General features: G+C 39.1%; 2 protein-coding genes across 4 annotated transcripts in view; one reads left to right on the top strand and one right to left on the bottom strand.

Moving 5' to 3' along the window:
- Positions 1 to 1,673: 1,673 nt before the first annotated feature.
- Positions 1,674 to 21,715, bottom strand: GEN1 (GEN1 Holliday junction 5' flap endonuclease). The gene is made up of 14 exons (XM_009095464.4): positions 21,513 to 21,715; positions 18,498 to 18,695; positions 16,814 to 17,000; positions 15,325 to 15,501; positions 14,088 to 14,198; positions 12,096 to 12,169; positions 11,520 to 11,611; positions 10,592 to 10,742; positions 10,435 to 10,471; positions 10,253 to 10,333; positions 9,353 to 9,483; positions 6,441 to 6,502; positions 5,755 to 5,898; positions 1,674 to 5,543 (listed from the first exon to the last, which is right to left on the bottom strand). The coding sequence occupies exons 2-14, from the start codon at positions 18,656 to 18,658 to the stop codon at positions 4,135 to 4,137; spliced, it is 2,817 nt and encodes a 938-aa protein (XP_009093712.3). The 5' UTR covers positions 18,659 to 18,695; positions 21,513 to 21,715; the 3' UTR covers positions 1,674 to 4,134.
- A 145-nt stretch (positions 21,716 to 21,860) lies between these two features.
- Positions 21,861 to 26,144, top strand: part of SMC6 (structural maintenance of chromosomes 6) — a 38,873-nt gene continuing 34,589 nt past the window's right edge. For 2 of the 3 annotated variants that reach the window (XM_050972566.1, XM_018921000.3), the window contains exon 1: positions 22,311 to 22,444. The gene's annotated coding sequence lies outside the window, so the exon portion shown is untranslated. Of the gene's footprint in view, positions 22,005 to 22,310; positions 22,445 to 26,144 lie in introns of those variants that run through there. The other variant, XM_009095450.4, reaches the window with a different exon arrangement.

Raw genomic sequence — 26,144 nt, 5'->3', positions numbered from 1 at the left:
GACAGTCTGAATTCAGCCTCAAAGGGAGCCACAAGTTTCATGGTTTTGAGGCTGTTAAAACTTGGACCGTTTCTAGGGTTGGGCCTATCTCTTCTGTTATTTGGTGTCACTGCCAGCGGAACACTGGGATCTTGGGATGGACAACTAAGACAGCATGCAAGGCCTCATCTGGTTTGCCCCTGAAATTATCCAAAAACAAACCACACTCACAATTCCTTCTAATATGTGCCAAAGAATACCCATAACTTACCACAGATCCAACATTTGTGAAAAATATTTTGTGAGACAACTAGCTGGGCTTCAAGCTGGGCTGCAGAGGTGCTCTAGCAGAGCAAATTGCATTTAAAAATAAGATATTAAAATAACAAATACTAATGTAGAGCTACTTCTACACTATGCTGGCATTTCAAATGTTCCTGATTAACTTCTTTTCCTTAATTGATTTATATTCAGGCAGCTAATGAAAATTAAATATCCAACAGGAATTTTAGTGGGGCTAGTTGTTTTTGATGAACAAGATTTTCAAAGGTATGTCCCTTTCTCCAGTTATTCTCAGTCTCTGAAGTGGCAAAACCTCTACAACTTGGGCGAGGGAAATTGGGGCAGGGGAGACAAGGCTTGGGCTCAAAGAACTTTTCAAATTTCCTATGTGATTAAATTAAATTCAGTACTGATGGTAGCTGTAATGCAGGATACACGAGCAGAACTGTGCAGAATGCTTCTGTCACTGATAGTAATTTTGTTTTCTTGAAACAGTTAAAGTGTTTTGTTTCCTGAAGGAAAAAGCGCCAAATCTAGCACCGAGTTTATGGTTTCGTCAGTAGCACTTGGGTTTACAACAACTCCCAGTAATATTCTAACTGCAGTTTCCTTTTATCTGCTGTTATAATATGGCAGGGCCTGACACCTTTTTAGACATGAAAAGACTATCTTGTCTCAAGTAACAGCTGCCATTAGTCTCTTTTGCCACTTCATTTTGAAGCATCTCCCTTGACACAAGAGCACAGAACCAAGGCTGTGCAAAGTTAAATAAATCCTTCTCAAATTAGGAAATTTCTTTCTAGCAAAAGATTTATTATGTTCATGAAATTTTTGTGTTTGTTAGGTAGGTTCACATGTGGGTAAGTATTTCAGTAATCTCTACCAATGGAAAAATTACAATTGGATACAGAGACATTGAGAAGTGATCTTTTAAATTATATTTTTTTTCTAGCTCTCTATGTATATATTCCATATAAACAGCATTTATTTTCTTTTCATATTGATTGTGGACCTGAAATATTAAGTTACAATCCTAAGGAATGACATGTAAATGTTTCCCTTTGCCAAGCTATGCTGAACCAATAAGCTGCATTTAATGTTTAATACTGTTTGTAGGCGGAAATAATATTTACCCTGCTAAGACACAACCTATGGCTCTGCTCTAGATCTCTGTGAGCATCATCAAAGCTAGAGGGATGCCAGCAGGAATGACAGATCAGGTAAAATACTTGGGCTGGGACAGCATTTGTGCAGAAAACTTTTCAGAAAATGACTTCAAGAACGATGAGCCCTTACCTGCCCCACCTCAATAGTAGCTACATTTTTATTACTTTGTATGAAGCACCCTGGTAGAGCCTATTCAGACAGACCAGGACGGATGATAAAAGAAAATCTATTCAGGCTCATGAGGCTGAGGCATCAACTGATTTATTCTTACAGGCAGTTTAACATAATCCTGGAGAAACATTCTCTGCAGAAGAAAGTTATGTTACACCCCCTCAATTTACTTAAACATCATTCTCCCAAGTGTGAGAGGTTGCAAAGCAGTCAGCATGGTAAAAGCTCCAAAGAAAAACCATCCCTAATCTTTGGATCGAGTAAATTACATAAAGATGAGAAACCAAAACAATTTAAAAACTGCAATTACCCTTCTGTAATGAATCACAAGTTTAATTCAAGCAACAATCACCCCCAATGATAAATGTTTTTATTTACTGCAATGAGCAGCTACAGCATAAACAGAGGGAGCATTTTACATAGTTGTTTTTTTTCCCCACATCTATTGCTTGTTCTAAAGTAGTGGCAGAAAATTGGCACAAAATTTGGATGCATTACATATGAAAAAAATGGAGAATTTCCTGCTTTTCATGTTTGAATTGTAACTTGTGAAACCTGATTAATTAGTAGGAAAAATCAGCAACATAATAATTTTTCCTCTGCAGTTCTTAATATATGTAATTTCTGACTTTCATAATTCACATAAATCTGACAGTTATTTTCACCTACTCATCCACTGAAGCAGTCATCTCAAGCAGATTTGGAAAACAAAGAAAATTCCCTCCAAAATCCACTCTGCCCCCCCGATTCCAAAGAAAGCTCTAAATCACAGAAATGCACACATTGTGGATGAAATTGAATGACCCTTTTAACAAAAGAGCACATTCCCATACCCTGTGAGGGAACAAAAGTGAGTGTGTTCACATGATGTTGGCATTTTTATTAATCAAAATTTAAACACCTGATTTCAAGTTTCAGTATTTCAAAACCATCAGCAAGGAAAAAAAAATGATACATAACCAAAAGCAGTGTTTTTCCACAAATAAACCCCACTCAGATGTCTCCATTTCTGACCACTGCATAAGGAATGCTTCCCTGCCCATGGCACAGGGGTTGGAACTGCATGTTTTTAAGGACCCCCTCAACCCAAACCATTCTTTCATGATATGAATCTCTCTCTTTAAAATTCCCAGTGACTCTTATTCTCCTTCACAACACTGTACTTCCAGCTACCTTCTGACATCAGCTAGGCACTTAAGAAGCTCCAGAAGTCAGACCATCTTCAAAACTGAAAATAAGTTTCCAATATTTTCAATTTTTTTCCTCATTTTCAGAATACATTTCTCACTTGGAAAATCAATTATAAATAAAACTTTTCCATCTTCCCACAGAGTAAACTAAGAAAGTATCATTTTGTCTAATTACAGACTGTATTAGCTATAGGCTACCTTAAGACATCTGGAATTCAACTTCCAAACTTGGTCCTTGACCATAATGAAGAATTGACATTTTCACTAAGGCAAATAAGGCAGATCTTGTAAATTTCTCTTGTTACCAATATGTCTTGGCAAGAATTGTCTTCCTTCTGGCTGGTGCACACAAGTTACAAACACCTAATACAGAAAAGGAGGCATTCCTCCAACAGGCAACTGTTGAGAACAACTTTTTCTGGTGTATGAACAAAGATTGCTTCTGTAATAAAGCGGTAGGAAGAGCACCTTCAAAACTGCAATTGTCCTCAAGTTTCCTCTTTTAAAAAACACCCAAACATGACATTATTCAAAGAACTTGCAATATGATAACTAGATTTTCTGTAACTTAACTTTCACTCTATTATGAATGGAAGTGCCTTTTAGATGAGATTTCAACCTTCTTTAAGAAAAAATGCCCTAATTATAGTTAATTAAATTAGTCATCAAGTTTCCTTAAATATTAGATATGACAGCTACAACACCAGAGTATCCTTACATGGCTTATTCCACTCTTTGGAAGAGGTGCCCCCCTGGAGAATAGCTTATTATGGGGCATGACAGATATAAATTCAGCTACCCTGTGAGGCACATCTGCTGTGTTTCTCTATCTGGTCCTTCAGAGATGGTCAATACAACCAGAAACACAAGATTTCAAAACCCATTTCAAAACTTGCAAAATTGAATTAGTGGAGAAGAATGGAGAAATTCAGTTTAAAAATGCTGCATCATTTTGCCTTAATAGGAAAATCCAACAGCACTGCAGGCACTCTTCTAGTAAGCATTTTTGTAAGCAAGACAAATAGCTGTACACAAAATCTGCACAACTGGTTGGGAAAAAAAACCTTTTTCTTAAATAAATCTCCCTCATCCTTGCATACTGTATCCTGAAGCTTATGTATCAAGTTTAGAATGTAAACACACACAGAATGACTGGTACTTGCCTACAGTCATCTGTTTGGCACTTTTGTTTACATTTTAGTTTCAAACTTCAGCTCCAGTGTCAGTACCTCCGATTCACTAAAACTGTGTCCACATAAGATTGAGAGCATACTGCAGATCCTCTGAGAAAGAACTCTTCAAGAACTGACAATTAATTGCTATCATAATCTATTTTATGGAGAACCTAATTGATTTTGATTCTTCTTTTCAGTCTTTCAGTCAGGGGAAGGGGGCTGTCTGCCCACACAGAAGTCAGAACAGCACTTTTCTCTTGCTGTGTGGGATCAGAACCCAATCTTTCAATTGGTCGCTCTGGACTTTGGGAACAATTAATTTCCTCTACAGAGGATGGTTTTGGAGCTACTTGCACTGAGAAACTGTTAACAGCTTTCTTTAAATTGGTCATTTTCTTCTTCCCCTTAATTGAAAGGGCTGAGTCACTGTTTGTCCTTTTGCTAGTAACAATACTACTACTCTTTTTCTTTGAAGAACAGTTCTTAAACTGGCCAGGGTTCAGTTGCCTTTTCTGCTGCTCATAAACCAGGATTTTATCCACGTGCCCATCATCACTGTCTTCACTAGAAGAGCATCTGTTCTGACAGACACTCTTCTTAAAATAAGCTTTCCAAGCAGTTTCAATACAAGCTTCTTTAATTTGAGAGCCAGTTGCATCTGCTGGCTTTTGAGATGCTGGAAGCATTTCACACCCAGGATGGAGTGTCTCTGTTGTTTTCCCACTGCAGGCTAGAGATGCTGAACCACTTCTAGAAGGGTCTTTTTGCACCATTTCAGCCAGGATGTCAGCTTTTTTGTATGCATCTTGATAGATTTGTAGGCTGGATTCACTAACAGAGTTTTCTGATAGAACATTTTCATTTTCCTGCACTAGGTTATTTAACTGACACAAGGAAGAGACATGATTTCTACCAGGATTCAATGTTTCTTTTGTTTGTTTAAAACAATTCAAAGACTTCAGTTGCACTGCATCTTCAGACAAAGGCTGTGATGGAATGGGAGCCTTCTTAAGTATTCGCTCACTTAAAGACCACTCCTGAAGTTGGCCCACAGCATCATTTGAGAACAAATCATCTTCACTGTCAGAAAGCATATCAGACTGTGTAACATCAGAATACTCGGAGCTATTTATTACTGTTTCATGACTTAGGGGATGTGAGTACTTTATGCATGTGGTTAAGTCAGCTGCTGGATCATGGTCATCACCTCCATGGGCTGGTGTAGTGCTGAAGGAAGTTCCTTTCCCATCAGTACTTCTCACTCGCAGACCAGGTACAAAGGAAGAGGACGATACCCCTGAACACTTAGTGCACTGGGAGGGCACAGATGAATCAGCAAGAGCAGCTGCTGATGCTGACACATGAACTGTTTTTATGAGGGAAGCTGAAGGTAATGCTACATCTTTTGATCCAGTAATTCTCTGCTGTGTCTGATCTTCTGGGGGAGATTTTGTATCTGACATGGAGTGTTGCCTAGGAAGAATTCTGTGTGTAGGCTTTAAATTAATTTGAGACAGAAGACTGGTAATTTCATCATAAGAATTTGGTAATTCCTTTTCTTCTGATCTGTCTTTCTTTTCTGAAAAGAAAAATAATAAAAAGTGCACTTTGAGTGGCATATAAATCACAGTTCATATTTCTTAATGCAAAAGTACAGAATAGTAAGATTAAAGCACAGTCCCCTCATCTTGCTTTGGCATTATATTGTTCAAGAGTGGGAGAAATGGTTTTTGCTTTTTTGCATTCCGGCAAGACACACAGATTCATAAGAAATAAGCTTCTGGACTTACTTTTCTGTTTCTTCTGAAGAATGTCTGACTTTTCAACTTGATAGAGGGCAACAACATCAGGATAAGCAGCCTGAAACAAAGACTCTTCTTCTACTGTGACTACAAACAACTCCACAGGTTCATCTTCTGGATCAACATAATGTTCTGAAAAAATAATGAATGTACTTTTGATATGAATATACACATGTCAAAGTAGGGAATGAAAAACCAAACAGCAAAGATTTGAATACAAAGAAGGTACATCAAAAGTCAATAGTATGATATTTGAGATTTATCTACAAGTGAAGTCTTTTTCTTCCTGCCAGTCTCCTGGCACAAATGGACACACTACAAGGAGGAGTGTGGCAGCACAGATAATTTTCTAGCTAGTAAACAGTGACAGCTTCAGGTACATAGTGAAATAAGGTATGAAATACACAGTTCAAGTCTTATTTACAAGTACCAGAAAAAGTAGCTGAAGACTGAGTCCCTTGCTTTCTGGGTAAATGTTTTCTTTAAAGCATTGCTTTTTCTTACAGGGTATTTGAAATTTGATGCACATTTCCTGTTATTTCCATGGAAGTTTCCAATCTTGCCCACATTCCATTGCCTTAGAGTGTTGCCAAACTCTTGTCCTCTTTAAAGCTTGATTTTATCTTTTTCTATGAACTGTTTTGTTCCATAATGTACATAGAAACCAGACCCACCTGGTTTTTGCCATTCGATTTCAAAACAAGGAATTCCATTTTTAACACGTGTCTTAACAATCCTGTAAGAAGAGGAAGCCCATTGAATTACTGAAATCTAGACTTAAATCTAAAAATATTTCAATATTCTTATCTGCAAAGATCAGAGAAAAAAAAAATCTTCTCATGAAGATGAAATTACTACATCTTTAAATAAAATACACTACTCTGGACTTACTTTTGAAGTACAGCAAAACTTGGAGTATAGATTTGACTACTGAAACATTTTTATTTGACACTCAGAAGAGCATACACATAAAATAAAAAAGCTTTTCTGTAAGATACAAACATAATGCAGTCTCCTACAAACATCAGTTTGGTATCTTCAGCTGATCTGCCTGAAAGGCATATCCTGCTTGACCAACCTGATCTCCTTCTTCAACAGGGTGACCCACTCTAGGGGATTAGGGAAAGGCTGTGGATGTAGTCTGCCTAGACTTCAGTAAAACCCTTGATGCCATTTCCCACAGCTTTCTCCTAGGGAAACTGGCTGCTTATGGCTGGGATAGGTGCACTGGGTTAAAAATTATTTGGATGTCAAGCCCAGAGAAGGGTGGTGAGTGGAGTTAAATCCAGCTGGAGGTCAATCACTGATGGGGCTCCCAAGCGCTCACTGCTGGGGCCAATCCTCTTTAATGTTTTTGTCAATGACCTGGATGAGGGGATCAAGTGCACTCTCAGTCAGTTCACAGACAACACCAAGTTGGGCAGGAGTGCTGACCTGCTGGAGGGCAGGAAGGCTCTGCAGAGGGGCCTGGACAGGCTGGACTGAGGCTGAGGCCAATGGTGTGAGGTTCAACAAGGCAAAGTCCTGCCCCTGGATCATAACAACCCCTGCAGTGCAACAGGCTGGGGAAGAGTGGCTGCAAAGTGGTCAAGAGCAAAAGGATCTGGAGGTGTTGGTCAACAGCAGCTGAGCATGAGCCAGAGTGTGACCAGGTGGCCATGAAGGCCACTGACATCCTGGCCTGTATCAGTAATAGAGTGGCCAGCAGGACCAGGGCAGTGATTGTCCACCTGCACTCAGCACTGGTGAGGCTGCACCTCAAATCTTCTGTCTATTTCTGGGCCCCTCACCACAAGGGGTGGTACTGGATGTGCTGGAGTATGTCCAGAGAAGGGCAGTGGAGCTGATGAAGGGTCTGGACCACAAGTGTGAAAGGAGCAGCTGAGGAAGCTGGGGGTGTTTAGTCCATGGCTCTCTGCAACTGCCTGAAAGGAGGATGCAGCCAGGTGGGGGTCACTCTCTTCTCCTAAGTAACAAGTGATAAGAAAGGAAAGGAAATGGCCTCAAGATGTACTAGGGGAGAACTAGACTGGATATTAGAAACAATTTATTCATGGAAAGGGTTGTCAACCATTGGAACAAACTGCCCAGAGAAGTGGCTGAGCCACCATCCCTGGAGATATTTAAAAGATGTGCAGGTGTGGAACTGAGGGACATGGTTTAGTGGTGGACTTGTCAGTGTCAGGCTAATGGTTGGACTTCTCCAAACCAAATGATTCTATGGTTTTAAGACACTAATGCCAGAGAAGGCTGTTGCCCTGGACAGTAATGTTCTGAATGATCAGACAGGGTCATTTGTCCTCCTGCTCTCATGCAAAAGATAGAGACACAACTTGAACTGAGCAGGGACAGTCAGTCACTGAGGTTTTTCTTAGAAGTCTATCTACACCCCAGTTTAGTAGTTTCCTGTGCATGAAGAGTAGGATCATGCTGATCCTGCTGAACCATTACTGCATGTTTAAACACTTGCTAACAAAAGAAATCTTCCAGAGCACAAACCATCTCTTAAACTCTTGAAACACCAGAAAGTGTTCTAAACAGACAATGTCACTGAAATAATTCATAAAGGTAAATACTGGTAATTAATCTTGCCAATCTATTTTAAAAGCATTCTCCAACCAGTCTCCCCAATCTTTTGAAAGACAACACTGAATAGATCAGCATCTCTGTAAGTACTAATTCAAGACTATGACACATCAACCCAGAAGTGATACTATCACACTGCTATTGACTGTCCTCCCGTGCCCCAAAATTAATGTCTAAAAACCTTGACTAGCATGGAAAAATTACTAATCTTCTTCCAATAAAAGAATTAGGGAGGCAGGGAGAATTTGGGTTTCATTTGGGAAACGAAACCATCAGATAAAGTGAAAATAAGTCACAATTCTCTTCACAAAGTGAAGTTCAGATTTGCCAACAGACACTGTAGATTCTAGAAGTTGACTTAAGTTTAAGAAGAGATTAGATCATTAAAAAAAATAATTACATTGAGGGCTGACAGAATAAGAAAATGCTAATTCTGGCTCAGTAAATTCCTAAGTAACAGAAATCTGGATGGTGGGAAAGTATTCTGTTTATACCTGTTTATCTTGCTTTTTCTTCCCTGCACGTCCATTTTTAGCAACTGTATACTTGGCCATTTTTAAATTCCTAGATGTAGCAGTCCTGAATGAAAAGTAGCGTTGACACATAATACAATGACAGCTTCTAGGTCTGATAAGCAATCAGAGACTATGACTAATTTTGCAGATGCTCATTTCTAAGCCTGAACTCTTGAGACACAGAATTCAATTAAATGTATGCTAAGAACCTGAGCAAAGGACTGAGTCAGATCTAAGGAAAAACGAACAAAAAGCAACCTCACGAGAACACAAGCACTGCCAGTTAGAATGAAACTGCTCTATGTATTTGTACAGCAGTAGTAGAATTGGTGCACTGATCTGAATTTTTGCCTCTATTTAAAACAAGCACAAAACTTGCAACAAAGATGGAAGAAAACAATATTTCCCTTTTTTCAGGAAAACCTTGTGGTTTGTATCTGCCAGCAGAAGTAAACATATTAAGTTCAAGAAATCAAGGACATTACCGTATTGCCTGCAGTTGTTTTGAGTCAATATTTCCAGATTTTCTCTGGATCATATCATAGCGTGTCAAAAGTGCTAACAGCTTCTTACAAGCATAATGTTTGGTCCATTCCATCTTCTCTGAAGCAAATAGCTGTTTGTATAAAAAAAAAAAACCAACAAACTTTAATACATTCTTTATTCTATTAGATATCATGCTTAGATAGTTACGTAGTTGGGACACTGGGCTAAAAAGTTAAAATATCTAGAGTACTTTTGTATATTGGTGTAATGCCCACCAATACTTCAACAGGCGTCCCTAGCAGGGCACATTTATCAGCTGTCAGTGCCAAGCCAAGGGAACAGTTGTGTGGTGGCAGCAGCAGGGATAGAACAGTTGTTAGACACCTCAGGTTCACATCAGCTCTACCAGGAGCTGTGAAAGTTACAGATTTCACATGTGAGACAATGAACATGGATTTTCACTAAAGCCACATTGTTTAACTGTGATCTACTCTACTATCCATAATTCTTACACTGTCATTTAACCCAAAAAATGAAACATTGTAAGAGATCTGATTTTGCCAATAAAAAAGAAGTAAAAAGCCTTCCTAGAAAACAATGCTAATGTGCATATATTAACACCCTCACCCCCATCTAGCAATACTGGACAATGAAAAACAAAACAATGACAAGTGAGCTTTCTCTTTCTTCTACTTTTCTATCTAGCTATTTACAGCAAGTGATTCTTTTTTTTAAGTCTTCAATTTTAGGCTTTCAAAACAGTGAGGTCTAGTAAGATGTTGTAGCAAGATTCTTAAATTCTTATTTCAAGTAAAATTACCAATGAAGATCACCATTATCACTTCCTCAGTAATGAATAAAAGACTACAAAGTTGAATATTCAATATTTTTTTCCATACCTGAAAGGACAATAAATTTGGCCTTCGACATTCCTTTATGTTGATCAACTTATTCTTGTTTACAAGAAACTCGTGGATAACCTTGAGATAAAACATAAAAGAAACAGTTTAAGAGAGGACAGAAAGCTGAAATTTAAGCTAATTGATTAAAACAATTGATATTAAGTAGGCTTCTTTGTTACCTCAGAAAATGGAAAACCCTCACAACTCATGGCTTTTCTGGAGGTAAAAACAAATGTATTAGGAACTGAGGAAAAAATGGGAAAAAATGATGCATCTAAATGCTCACCCTGCATATGAATGCAGGGAAAAGCAGTTAAATTTTCAGGCCATTCCTACTTTCTGATACCGTCCTCCACTGCATTTGCTTGTTTCACTCGCTCCCACTGATGCCATGCACAGGGGCAGCAATGTTTGGAGTCACTGGGTTTGCAGCATCTCACACTTTCACAGAATTCACATCCATTGTGCTCATGTTCTTTGTAAGATCCTATAGCAACAGACACACAAAGTGAGGAGGAAAGGCGTTGCAAAATCTCCAAACCTATAAAGGCAGTATTACAAATACAAAGCTCAGAACGAGTATGAACGTGATGTGAATGGCAGCTGTAAGCAGGTCTGAGGGCATTAGCTGCATTTATAAATCTATAGTAAAAGCTGCAAAAGACATGCAGGCTTCCATTTTTCTGAAGACTTTTTCTCTCAAGAGTTTCAGATCTTAAGCTGGAAACTTATTATCATAATGTGTGATAACCTGGAAAACACACATAAGTAATATATTTGAATATATTTCAATATATTTGAATCAGGCTTCTCCTTCACCAAATGATGGATTTGAATGAGTTCACTGATCAAAGATGATACCAAAATCAGAGTACTTGGGATTAATTTCTTCTTGAAAAAACACTGCCATGTACTTCATCAATGATGAGATTCGGTCCTCTTGATGCAGGACCAGTTCAAGCAACTAAAGATGAAGTTGCTAAGCAGTATAGCATGCTATCTTTACTGATCCTGTTAAAAAGGCAAATATCTGGGATCCCACACCAGCATTATGATAACATTCCATATGCTGTCCCAGTAGCTTCACATTTGAAGAAAATTTGTCCCAAGCCTTGGAAGTGTTTATATAAGGATACATATACACAACATTGAAAACATGAAGAAGTAGAAAAAACCCCATAACCCAATAAAACAAAACCCATCACCCCATAATAAAAAGTAAACAAATAGGCTAAAAGTACAGCTCAGCACTTTTCACACTGACCTGGATGATGGCACTCTGAACAGTGAATTACCCTTTTAACAACCAAAGGTGGATTATCATCATGCTGAAATTGTTCCTTCCACTGCCCAAACCTAAAAGGATGATATTAAAAGGATCAAGAAATATTTTTAGCTTTCACACTTAAACCACTGAAAAATAATTTATTTATACTTGTCAAGCATTTATCCAAGAGAAAGTTTTTCAGCTTATGAAACAGGGGTCTTTTACAGCATATCATGTTGGATTTCTAGCATTGACACACACATGATAACACAGAAAGCACTTGGTATCTCAAATCCTAATCCACAACCCAACAAAAAATCAGCAAGTCTCATCAGTACCTACAACTTTCACTTCAATATATCAACTTGTACCTGCTAACTCAAAAGCTAGGAGCCAGCTCATGTTTAAAACAAATATGAGACTTGCCTAGCAAAACAATTCCTTTAGCAAACACAAGGTAAGGAATGTGGTAATATCCTCCCTAACTTAAAATATTACGAACATTGTCTTGGAATTGAAGTACATACTCTTAGGTCTTTGAATAAAAAACACTTAGGTAAATTTCCATTTTACCTTTGCAATAAGTTTTGACCTTGCAGAGTCTCAATTAACTTTAAAGCTTGCTCCTTCCCAACTCCTGGAACCCCCTATAGTGAAATATGAAATATTATTTAATGACAATCGAAATATTCATATTCTCACAAAAACATTACGTAGTGTAGAGAAATGACAAGTGATTCCAGATGTTGAAAAAATATTGAGAAAAATATTTTTGACCAAGTTTAAGGGCAGAGAAGGTGACAGATTACAGCTGTGTTGCCAGTGTAACACACAACATGTTCTTATGATCAACAGCACCTGAGATAAAAACAAGGCAAAGAAGGAAATGGAAAGCAATAATAAACGAAAAGAAGTTCAATTCAGAAAAGAGAAGTTACAATGAAGTAGAGAAACACTGGCATGGATTGCCCAGGGAGGTGGTAGATACTCCATTCTGGAAATATGCAGGGTCAGGTTGGAATGGAGCTCTGAGTGACCTGGTTTAATTGAAGATGTCCCTAATTGCAGGGGGGTTGGACTAAGTGAACTTCAGAGATCCCTTCTGACCCAAACTATTTTATCAGTCTATGATTTAAAACACACTCATATTGTTTTTCAGTTCTTTCCATCTTCACCCTATTTTGCCAAGAATCAATGCACCTGATTATGAAGAGTGTATTGAGTGTACTTTCTACAGCATCATTACAAATAAATCTATATTCAGTTGTAATGGCACAACTGAATACATACAACCATATAAAATAAATCTAATTTCAAACCAAGTCCTCATTGGACTACAGTCAGACATTCAAGTAAAGTCAGATATTCAGCTGCTGCAAGGAAAGGATTATTTTGATGTATTTTCAACAAAATAAGTGCAATTATAGCGTGGTATTCTCATTTACCTGGTCTGCCAATCTCCATTCCCAACACATTCCCATAATTCAGCTATCTTAACAAACTTCTGTCTTCATCTATTTTGCTGAGCTGCAATAACTCAAAGAATCTATCTGGCATCACATAATTGTGACATTTTAAGACTATGTAAGAACCTGGCATTCCAGGAGCTGCTTTGGTACAATAATCACTGATTATCCACTGCTTGTTTTTACTCCCTCTCTTTACACAGTAGTAACAAACTATTTAAAGATTCCTATATCAAAAGCAAAATTTAAAAACCCAAAACAAAAATAATGAATGGTTTGTTTTTTTCCAGCAGTATCAGTTGTTTAAAGGATAGTTTTATCAAGCGGGGACACAACTATTTAAGAATAACTGGGTATCTGCTGCAAGCCTGAATGGGAGCAATCAATGCCTGAAGTCACTACATGATGAACTGTATGGAAATCAAGTTTCATCCCACTTCTTCTCCCTTTCAAACAGCCATTACAACAGCTTCTGTTCAACATCTCAAAAAAGAATTCAAGAGTTTACAGAAAAGAAAAAAAAAAGAAGTGAAATTCCTCTCAATTAATTAGGTAAACTTCTAAATAGATCACTTCTAATTCTTCATAATTTATATATTTACAAACAATGGAACGGGAATACATCCAAACTGCATCCAGAACTGCCTTTACTAATAACTACAGCTCAAAACCATCACTACTAGGTCTTTCAAAGAGCACAGACAAAGAAATTTCTTCTCATTTTCCACAGCTCCTCTGCCAGGGATGCACTTGTATGTGACTTGTTACAAAGCATGCTCATAAACAATGGAGTTCTCACACCTTGGCTCAATGTAATCAGCATCTAAACTTTTGCCTTCACCTCCATTATAGAAAAGATTTGGAACAAGACAAAATAGTCTTAGAAAGACTGATGTTCATGAACCATTTTGAATATCTTTAGTCTTTTAGAAGACTAAAGAATAGAATTTACAAATAGAACTTACAGTGACTTCCTACACATCTGGATCTCAGTAATCATGCATTGCATAAGCTTTCCCAGCATGCCCATCTCCCTTGATACACTTTGTTGCTTTTCAAGACAGTGTAAGCACCAAATAAAAATAATTATATTGCTTACCTTTGGAAGATAATCACAGCCCAGAAGAACTGCTAGCCCAATCAAAGACTCTCTGTCACAACCAAGTTTCTCTTTAATAGAGGACATTGTGTAGCTGTCAAGATGTGGATCCTGCAAGAGAAATTTACTACATATTATTTCTGTTACACCTGCTACAGGGAAGGAACATGTTCAGTTGGGATGCTTACTCACCCCTATTCACCCACACCCACAGAAAGGGTTCTACCCCAGAGGAGGGGTCTAATAGAAAAAAAAAAAAAGCCATTAAAATTCAAAATGTAATGCATGGACATCACATGAACAACTACAGTTCTGGAACTTCAAGTATGGGCATCAGCTGTTGAAAGAAACTAAAATAAGTCAAGAGGTCAGGACACACCATGTTACATGATGGGTGAGCAATTGGCTCACAGGTCAGGCACAAAGAGCTGCAGTGGATAGGGTTAAATCAAGCTGGCAACCTCTCACAAGAGGAGTTCCACAGGGCTCCTATCCTCAGCCCCCTTCTCAACATCTTCATTATCATCCCAAACTTGATACCAAAAGGGTTAACTCAATTTCAGGACTGGAAGGAATACTAAGTAAGTTTACCAACAACACTAAATTGGAAGGAGTTGCTGACTGCCTAAAGGGCAGAGAGAGAAACTGGAGAGATGAGAGTTCACCAACCATATGAAGTTTCACAAGGGGAAGTGCTGGATTCTAAGGCCATAAATTGTTTGGTTTTTTTGAATGATCACAAGAATTGATTGTGATACAGATTACAATCTCTACACAATTCATATTCAATTGGGATGAACAGCATTAATTGCAAGTATTTTCATAATAAAATGAACATGTAAGATGCAAGTATGTGAACACTTATTAGACCCAGGAGGCTGATCACTCTTATATGGCCTAAGGGTAAAATTTATAGGAAGTAATTACTTCACTCAACTTCTCTACATACAAGGAGGGAACGGGAAAAAAAAATTGCTATTTAGCTTTATAAGAGACACCACAGGGTACTACAAACAGGCAATATTACCCTGTTCTCAGTGGTTTTCCTCTCACAGCCAATACAAGAATTACCAGTGAATCAAATAAAATGTTCCTGTCTTAAACATACTATTTTAAACAAACCCAACTACTACAAGGTAAGTTTAATAACATATAAGTGTTTTTCAAGTCCCTTCCTTCTATTTACATTTTTGTAGAGAGTCTATAAAAAGGGTGGGAACAGGGTGAGACACATTACCTTAGCATTCATGGCAAAGTTCCTATAAACTGTTTGAGCTCCATACAAGAAAACATCTCCATCATTGGTAATGCAGCCATCAACAAGTCCTTTTGCATTTAGATAGGCACACATTGCCTCTGCCTCTCCAGCTGCTTGAACCCAAGGGACACCTAAACACTCCAGCAGTTCAAGACACTAAAAGAAGGAACACAAAAGGAAGGAAGTTGAATGTTGAGCTATTACATTCACTTAATAGCATGCTTTTTCTCACACACAAGTGCATTTAAAAACTGCTACTGTTGTTCTGCCTATATAACACCTCATCAATGAAAGCACTACTTCAGCAAAAAATAATTTCCTGTATCAGTGAAAAGTAGATATCTACAAAGAGCTAAATATTAATTACAGGACTTGAACACAGCATGATTAATGGCCACTCCTTCACAAAAAATCTTTACACTTGAACTAGATATTTAGGATGTTTTCAGAAGAGTTGGAACAAAGGAGTATTTATCTTTGAGAAGAAATGCTGTTTACTCAAGCAGTAATGCTGAGCCAGAACAGACATCTTCCAACAGGTGCCAAACTTCCCAAGAATATCAAGCAGAAAAGTACAATGCTGTCATCCTACCAAGACCGGACCATTGTGCAAGACACGCAGATAAATACTTACAAATTTCAGAGCAAGTATTTTATTTTAGAATTTTAGAATAAAACATGAATTGGTATGCACAGTCTAGTGAAGCCCTGAACACCTAATTTCTACTTCATAGAATTTTGAATAGACAAAAATGGTTAATGGGGGTGGGAGTATATGAAGAAGTATGGGAACTAACACAATTGTAAGTTACAACAGCACAACATGCACAGGAACATATCAATAAGAAAATTATTCTGATACTGTCTTCTATAACACTTAACAGATTCTGTAAGGCCTGATTTCAAAGGTGCACATTCCTTCAAACCTCAAAACATTGTTTACATTCATTGTGTATAAAGCTGTAAGACACTGAAATATTAGGGGTTAATAACTCAAACAAGTGGCCACTTAAAAAAGCAGCAGGTGCTTTGCTGAGGCCATGTTTGTACCCCCAGCCAAAGAGCAGGAGAATTTTTGGGTGTGTGTTGGCCAAACCTCTGATCCAGTATGACATAGGGGGTGCACACCCACCATGGGAGGGTGCCAACAAAAAACCAGCTTTTTTTTAGCAACAAACTGGTTTTTGAGCTGGATGAGGCCAACAATAACCAGATCCTGTGAAGTGGGATAATGCTTTTTTTATCTCGCTGATTTCCTCCTTTACACAACTGGCTCACCTGTAAAAAATGTACACACCAGTCATTCAGTGTCATTTCACCCTAATTTACCCTGAAGGAATCTCTTAACAACAACCTCAGTTACCCAGCCTTTGTAGCAAAAGCTATCAATTATTTCAAGCTCCTGTATTTAATTTGATTAAGATTTCTTTCTATCACATTAAAAATACTTTAACACTCAGTTACTCACCTCTTTTAACATGGCTTTAAATAAAGATCTCCCTGTTCTTACAGCTGCAGTTTTCTTCGCAGGCCCATAGCGCATCTCATTCCTCTTGCTCATGGTGTCTGCTTTCAGCCTGGGGGCCTCTCCCTCCATGACAAACACTAGCTTAATTCCCATTGATGTAAAGAAAGAGAACCGAAAAAACAGGTTTCTGCAATAAAGCAAAGTGTTCCATAAGCTGAACTATTTGTCAAGACTGATTTCTTCAGACATTTTCCTTATATCCCTTATGTTTTCCTGACCCTACCACTGGGAAAACCCTAGCATTGTCTTTGCCTCTAATGATTCTCTCAACCCCTGTCTAAACAAACCTGTGAGCTATATTCCTGTCTTTGGCTGAAATTGCCATACTATGAAATTATAGCAGCTTTATAAAATTCCCAAGAAAATACCATATAAGGACAGAAAGGATGTTTTTTGGGTGTAGAGAAGTAAGCAAATTTTAAAGGCTTAATAAAAATATATTCAATATCCAAAATCTGCCTCTAAACACATATTTACATTGGTTATTTTATATCAACTATTAACCCCAAATCTATCAATACAAGTACACCTCAAGTGACTGAATGCTGCAGTGCTGGACAGACTTCTAGATACCATTACAAAGCCAATTTATTTCATATGCAAACCAGCACCACTGAGGGGTGGAGTTTTACAAGGCTGTAGTAATAAATACTTGGATTACAACAGTAAAATAAACAGTAGTCACATCAAACAGCATATGCTTTTACCAGTAATTCCAGTATCAATCTTTCAAAAGGAGTAGATCAAACACTTATCTCTTTGACAGACATGGAGAGACCCCTACACTAGATTTAATTTTGTACAGTTACTACTAGCAAAAGCCAGTAAGCTGGTCTTTTCAGGTTAGTTCTATTTTCACAAATGATGTAAAAAGATCAATCTAAACAATAAGTTACGTGAAAATACAAATTCTCCAAAAAAAAAAAAAAAAAAAAAGAATTTCAACTGTCTGAAAACATTTTTTGGAAGAAATCTGTTCAACTCCTTGTCTTGCTTTGGAGGTCTGGACTGATGCTTCCATTCCACTGGACACAGGACATCCTATCAGACTGATGTAATGACTTTGGTAATGCTGCCAGTTTTATAGATAATTATCCATTTGAGTTTGTAAGTATAAAACATTTTAAGATATTATTCTCAGAAAATGCTGAGATTTTGTATCATGCTGATATTTTATATTGTGCTGAATTCAACAGAAGTCACAGGAGTGTATAACACCATCTAGTAACTCAGTATTCTATACTGGTAACTAACAACAAGCACTGATGAAAATTTGTCTTCAATAATGTTTTCATTATTGTTAGCACTGTTTGCAGAGAACAGGACTTTGAAATTATAGATGCTGAAACATGCTCATTCCTTAGATAAGTAATTTAAATTAAAAATATATACATATTCCTTAAGTTTGTTCAAATGCCTGAAGAATAATTTAAATATATTTAAATCAACATGGGGATCTACTTAGAACTAACTTCAAACCCTTTATATATGTAGCACAAGTGATAACTGAATCAAAACATCAGTCATATGAATTTCAGAGCTACTCTTAGAAGTCTATTGAATAAGTAACATTTTAAAACTAAACAGCTCCAAGACATTTGGCTTGAATAATTTATATGGATACCTGAGATGTGGCTTGGTAACTACTCCAACCATCTTTTTAACAGTCTGTGCTTCACAAACCCACAAACTTAAATCAACAGCAAGTGTTTTCCCTCTGAGACTACTTATGTTGACAGGTTGTCTCACAGGCTCAAGGATTTGCCACAGGTAAGTCACTCCCATTGTTTTCGCGTCCTTGTTGTCAGAAGATAGATTTTAACTGTGGAGACCGAACAAAATAAAACATTTTCAGCAAATGGCATGAAGTGAAGCATTATGACTGTGAGGTTCAGAAGATAAATACATTTGCCACTAGAAGTTCTACTTTTTTGAGTCCAAGTCCACTTCCAAGTCCTCTAAGTGCAGTGACTACAGTTCACAGATGGTTCATTACCAAATACCTTCTTTGGATGGAATAGTTGCATTACTAATAAACTGAACATAAATAAAACCAAACTCAGTTAAGAAAAAAAAAAAAGAAAAAATTAATCATTTCCAAGTCTAATGTGTCCCTTACATAAACACAATCCAAGTTTTACAGAGAATTCTTAAGGAAATTACTTCCCGATTTGAGGTAGGATTCACATTAAAATTTTCTGTAAAAATAGAAGCAGCTTAAAGCTATTTGAGGAATATTTAGAATGACAACAGAATTTAAACTTTCCTTGCATTCCAAGATGATACAAAAGGGGTCAACACCCAGAGATTCTGGCTTGGGAAATTCAAGTTGGACTTCAGGAAAAAAGAGATGGTATTGCTGCTGTGGTTGCTCATAGGTTGCAGACATTCTTAACATCCAGCCGCCATGCTGTCCTATTTTTAATCCAGTGCTGATGGAAGCCTCTCTGAGCAAGGAATCAGCAGTGACTGGCACTGAAATTTGGGGAGAGAACTCCAGTGCAGTATTAAGAAGGAGGCAATACTTCATTCTGGCCCTGGATGCCTGGGGAATAGCTCCGTGCAATGTGCACACCTCGCTCAGGACAGTGCACCTTTTTCTTGGCCAGGATATCCAAGTTGATCAGAAAATTGTTACTTTTCCTGAACTTCTTACTTAGGGCACGGAGTCCAAACTTAGCACTTTGGGCAATCACAGAGCCCTTAAACAGGATTGGGCCAACTTGTTACTAAGCTCTGAGTACAACATTATGACTTCTGAATTTCCCTTCCAAACAAATGTCCTGGCATTTCTAGCACTGTGACTGCAGAAACACACCAGTGTGTGTTTCACTGTGTCCATTCTGGTACTGTGTGACTAGCACTACCTATAATGCATGCCAGTGGAAAACATACACCCACTAGGAGGTAGAGCTCTTTGTCTTATATAACTTATAGAGCTCCATTACCCCATTGCCACACTCATTTTCCTGTTTTCATTATTCTTCTGGTTTTCACATCTTGCCAGTTTTATACAAGGCCTCTAGCACATACTCTGCTTTCCACCCTCACAATACCAATTTATTCCCACACTGTCTTATGGTACTATGTTTGTCTCATGCTTATTTATTTTCTCTCTTCTCTCCCAATATTAGAATATAAAAATCAAATACAACTTGGAATGTTTTGTATTTCTTTCTGCTTTTGACACTACTGTACAATCAGGTAAATTAAAATGCTCCTTTGAACAAATCAGACTAGACGAGCTACCAGTGCTCAGAGATCTGCTTGAGACACGTGAGGAGCTAAGCCACTGTGTGGGCTCTCACATTTAACACCAGAGTCTGTCAGAACACCAAGCCTGCCTTTGGAGGATGCATTCTTTCATACTCTTCTGTTTTAAAGCAAGGCAGCTATTCAATTCCAGATTGTTTTTAAACCAAGTTGTCATGTTAAGATTTACTTTCAACAGAACCTAGGTCTCTAATCCATTTCTTTAACTACTACAATGACTCAACCTCATTTCAGTGGTATGCAGACAAAGTATTGCTATTGTTGTTGTATGCCAAGCACATAACAATTAGTTAAAAATACAAATCAAGCATACAACTACATAGTACAATTTCTTGAAGTCCAGGATAATCAGTTTCTCTGATACACAGGGGAAGTATCCAAACCTTCCCAAAAGACAAGCACAATAATTCATCTTCAGTGAGAGAACACCTAACAAAGAAGGGAGATGTCTTTTTGGTGTTACTATTTGGTTTTTGCTAGTCTGCATCAATACAATTTCTTAAAAAACAACTGTTAGTTTCTAAATATTGTTATGGACTCACACATAGTACTTAATTAATGGGAAAGACAAATACACTACAAACACCCTACATCTGGTTAGATTACAAATAATAGTAAAAAAGCATAAAAATTGAAAACTAAAAAAAAAAGGCCGACTTTTTCACTGTAATAAAGTACAGCTATTTGAAGACTTAAGTTTTTCACATCACATTGAATATATAACTAACAGTAAGCTATGAAAGACTGCAAGACTGGTAGCAGTCTTTGGTTTTTTTGAGTGTTTTTCATAAAATATTTAAATTTGAATTCAGTGTACAAATAGCTCAACTACTCTTAACATGAATGATCTCTCTACTCGGATTTTATTTAACAGCTTCTTTCACCACAAGCCTCCAACCCTAGAGAGATGGCAACTGCCAGAGAAGCAAGACTGAACTTGATTTATTTCCGTATACTTAGAAATCACTGAAGATCGTTAACAGTTAAAATAACCACTACCCTACAAAACCTTCTCAATGTCTCTTCAGGCCAGAATGTGCTAAACCTGTAAAGCTTTTATGTCGTATATAGTGCTTTAAGACTACAGTCTGCTCTACTAAGTTTTTTTACACTGCCAGAAATGCCAGGTACTTAAAAATAACCACAGAAAGCATTTAACGCTGAAATTCAATTCATACAGAGATACTTTCACACATCACCAAGATAACCTGCAAAGACAGCTAAGCATATATTTTATGTCTCGCCCAGAGGCCTTTAAAAAGGAGGAAAAACACGGCAGAGGAAACACGAAAGCCCTGACGTTTTTAACAACTATCTCCCTCTCTTTCTCTCTCTGCAGCACAGCTTTGCCAATAAACCTGCTCACATGAAGGACAGCAGCGGCGCGCTCCAGCACTTGCAGATTCCTCCTCAAGCGCCTAGGGATCTTTCCGGCGGGATGAACACAAACGACCCCGAGCCGCTGCCGGCGAGCCAAGAGCCCGGACGCGCGGGCTCCCCGCACGCAGCGTTTGAAACTCCCGCCCCGCTGCAGCCACAGGAACAGGCGTGCCCGAGCTGCCCGGGGCTGCTCAGCCTCGGCCCGGGCGCGGGCCCGCCTCCGCGAGGAGCAGCGGGAACGCCCAGCCCCGTGAGGGGAACGCCCAGCCCCGTGAGGGGGAACGCCGGGCCCGCTCTGACCGGCTCCAGAGCGGCGGGTGCTCCGCCCCCCCCACACCCGAAAATGGCGCGCGCACGGAAACGCGCCCCGTGGGACGCGGAGCGCGCAGGCGCCGCACTCGCGGAGGCGGCTCTTCCGCCCGCTCCGGTCCGTCCCGCCCCGTCCGCCCCGCCGTGCGGGCATCGGGAGCTGTCCCAGGTAACGGGGTGCGGAGCAGGCGAGGGGCGAAGGGAGGGGAGACGAGGGACGAGTGACCCATGCCGGGCGAAGATCCCGGCGGGCGCTGTCCGGGCGCGCCGCGCTCTCTGGACAGCTGTGAGGGAGGGCGGCCTGGCGGCTGCAAGGCGGGGCAACGGCTGCCACCCGCTCCTCCCGCTGCCCCCGCTGCCCCCGGCCTGGCGCCGCGCTTCTGTCGCAGGTGGCTCTGCGGGGCCAGTTAGCGGTCGGAACTGGCGTTTGTCACCCGCTGCCCAGCGTGGGCGGCCCGCCGGGTGTGAGCGCTCCCTCAGGTGCCCATCTCTGATGGCGGAGAGCGGGAGCGGCGGCCGCACGGGCGTTCCGGCCGCCAAGGGACCCGTGTCTCTTTTCTGGGGAGTGGGGGAGCCTTCCGGGTCGTGCGGTGTTGGGAAAAGCAACAGGTAATGGTGGACTTGAGGGGATATGTGCCCCGCTTTCGTTTTCGCTGTCCGTAGAGGAGGCAAAACTGCCCTCTGTGCCGCAGTGCAGTTCTGGGCTCCTCAGTACAAGAGAGGTGGAGGGCTGTGAAAGATGATTAATGGACTGAAACATCTCTCTTATGAGGAAAAGGCTGAGGGAGTTGGACCTGTTCAACTTCGAGAAAAGACTGCTGAGAGGGGACCTCAGTCTCTATAAATGTTTAACGGGAGGGTGTCAAGGGGATGGACCAGGCTCTCCTTGGTGGTGCCGAGCAATAAGACTGGAGGCAAGGGGCAGAAACTGATGTACAGGAAATTCCACCCGAACATGAGGAGGATTATCTTTGCTGTGCAGGTGAACACGAACTGGAACAGATTTCCCAGAGGGTCTGTGGGATCTCCCTTACTGGAGATATTTAGAAACTGCCTGGACACAATCCTGTGCTATGTGCTCTGGGATGACCCTGCGTTGGTAGGGACCTGCTATGTTCACTTCCAGCCTTACCCATTCTGTGATTCTGTGGGTCAGGCAGTGCTTCTCCAGTGTTTGATGGGACAGTATAGGCTTCTTATGCACTGGCTGCAAATGTGTTAGGAGAGGAGTTGTCAACATCAGACATACAGTCTTACACAGAACAACCAAAAATGTAGAGCACTCCACTGCTGTGTCCTGAGACTGGGCTTCTGACTTCAGCCCTCTGAAATACCTCCCTTTAAGCTTTGTTAGTCTGCTGTAAACCAAGTTGTTACCCCCAAAGGTAATGTTACTGAAATTCCCTTAGAAACCTCCTCCCCTCCGCATCCCCCCTCACTCGTTCTATGACCAGTACCAGATGTTAATTTGTAATTTTATTGCTATTTTTGTGGCTGTTAAATGTAGTGTGCTATACATCAGCTAGACCTCAATTATTTTCTTCCTCTCCTTACTGTATCTTGTGCTCATCCTGCCATAGGTCTGCTCTGATGTCTTTGCTTTACCTCTGTTTTGCCAGCTGGGTGGAAGGTAGGGTTATAGCTGGGCTGTGTCCAGATTGTTTAAAGTGGATCTCCCACAAGACAGATGGGATACCTTCCTACCTTATGTGGATACCAGGCCAGCCAGGGATGCTAGAAAGCCACTCATGGGTTTGGTGACAGCAGGCAGGTTGGTTGTGTCAGCCCTGGATGAGCCAAGCTGTAACCAGCCAGGCAGGGAAAAGGGAAACAGTTGTGGAACTCCATAGCAGTGAATACTTTGGAAAGATAGGCCATTGATTAATTTGAAACATGAGTGAATATCAGTGGATGCAGCCTCTGCCTTCATACCCTTTGATGTGTACAGGGTAAGTACTTCTCTAACACGTAGCAGTCCTTTTCTTTTTATACAGGACATTTGGGGCTTTCATTTTTCTTTTGCGCTCTCATTATATGCATAACAATTGCTTGTTGTAATTTGTAGTGATCCTTTGATTGTTTTTATAATTGAAGCTGTCTTGCATTTATTTGCTCTCAATTAATAGATCCAGTTTTTATACCTAACTGTATACTCTTATGTTCCATGATAGTGAAGTTTATTTTTATTAAATCAGTACTCTTGATTTTTCTTCCTGAATGACTGTTGGATTCTTGTTTGAATTATTAACTTGACTTTGTCATCACAAGTTTCCATTAACATAGTCTTACTTTATATTGTAATATACTAAAGTATATTTTATACTTTAGATTTTAGGTGTGATACCTGATCCATTTAAAAATCCTTTTGTTAACATTTGCCAATAATGTCCTTTGTTGGCTCCTCAGCTAACGTATTTTAAATATTTTAAAATGTATTGATGTATTTTTTTGCCAGTTTAATTTTTCTGGTATAGTATTTCATACTGTAACAACCTTCAGATAGCTTGGATCAGCTGCTTTTCCTTTGCCTTGAATAGTTATTCCTGAACTGTTGCTAAAGTTAGGCTAAGTTAGGCTAGTGCAGAGAACGAAAGCAATATTTTTTTCAATTAAAAACTTAATGTAGAAAATTAGGGGTGCCTTGGTGCAAGAGTTTTGGGAGTGATTAATGTAAAAAAATTATTTTCTTGTCAAAAATATCAAGACGACAGGAAGATAAAAATCAAATGTCATTTTCTGTGTATTTTTTTAAATGTTGGTTATTTCTTCCTGTGTCTTTTAAAACCTTGTTTCTTGTAAAATATTATTAATGGGTTCCTTGTGGTTGCAGTCAGTTTCTTGCTCCTTTTGGGTTTTTTGTACTCAGGGAAGGTTCTGCATCCACTGATATTTGTCATAATTTCTGAGGCTGAGTTTGCTTGTAGTTCCAGTTAAGTTGTGTTTTCAGTACTAGCTCTTGAACAGTTTTGAGATGCAGATGGTTCTGTCTTTTGCTTTCCTCGTAGTTAGATTACATGAGATTATTTTTTTCTGTTTTCTGCTCTTATACTCTTTTCCTTAAATGTTCAGATTGTATAGCAATGGAATTCACAGCCCTCATCTTTAGCTTGGATGTTACTAATTACAGCATTTGAAGCTTAGGTGTATGTCTTCATATTTGAGTGGTGGATGCCAAGTGCTTGCAAGTGACTGATTCCTGGTCTGAGTAATTTGGCACGAAGGCATGTTTTTGTAGTAAACCCAGAGTAGCATAGCAAAAGGTATGTAAGCTGAATCATGAAGTATTTGCTCCTTGATTTCTTTGTGTGTTGTATTAAACTACATAACATAAAGTGGATAGTTTTGCTGTAAATACTTCATAGGCATCATCATTATAACAATAATAGTAATAATAATCATCAGTTATAAACATCATCGTCCTTCTTCTCTTGCTCCTCTAATATTTGATAAAGAAATCCCTACCATACAAAATTATTGCAGGAGTGTCAGATGGCAAGTTTATTGCATTTCTGCATTTACTTTGAATGTTGTCCATTCCACATAATGGAAAGGGATTAATACTGGTTTTTCTTTATCTTTTAAATGCTGTGCCATAGAAAATTAATAAGGGGATCATAAGACACTGTATTTTTCAAAGCTGTCAACAAATATGTAGACTAGAAATTAGATATTCTTTGTAATGATGTAGGAAATTTTGATGTCTCGTGTGTCTCTTGCAGTAAATGCTGTTCTCTGTGGTACGTGGTAGTATAAGCTGTCGGACCTCTCTTCAGTTGAATTCAGGCAATAGTTTGACCAGAGCATTAGGCTGACACAAGTAAACTGCTCAGAGAACCTCTAGTTCTCCACAGTGACCCACACATACAGACCTGTATGGTGAGGTGGTTAGGAGCTCACTTAACTAATGTTAAAGGAAAGAAATTCTTTCCTGCATTACTTTTGGTAGAATCAAAAACTTGAGGTGATTTATTATTTAGTTGTGTAAAGACAAAATAATAAATTTTGTCTTTACACAAAATTTTGTCTTTACTTCTCATTCTGTCTCATCCCACTGCTTGCACTCAGTGGGATGAGACAGAATGAGAAGAGGGAAGAAAGACTGCTCCCCTCCATTGTAATACAAGTTCTTGTGACTAAAGTTGTACTTTATCAGTCTTTATTTCATTGAATTCTCTGTAGATTCTCCAAGTAACTAATCTTAAATCAGAGAGACTGTAGAGCAAGACTGCTGAGAAGCTCTGAGAGAGCTTTGACAAGGGGGCCCCTGGGGTCCTGAGGCTGTGCACTGCAGCTGGACCTGCTGTGCTGA

Source organism: Serinus canaria, chromosome 3 (genome assembly GCF_022539315.1).
Source record: "Serinus canaria isolate serCan28SL12 chromosome 3, serCan2020, whole genome shotgun sequence".
NCBI classification, from domain to species: domain Eukaryota; kingdom Metazoa; phylum Chordata; class Aves; order Passeriformes; family Fringillidae; genus Serinus; species Serinus canaria.
Note: the sequence above shows the minus strand (reverse complement) of the source record. Positions and strands in the feature narration are given on the sequence as shown.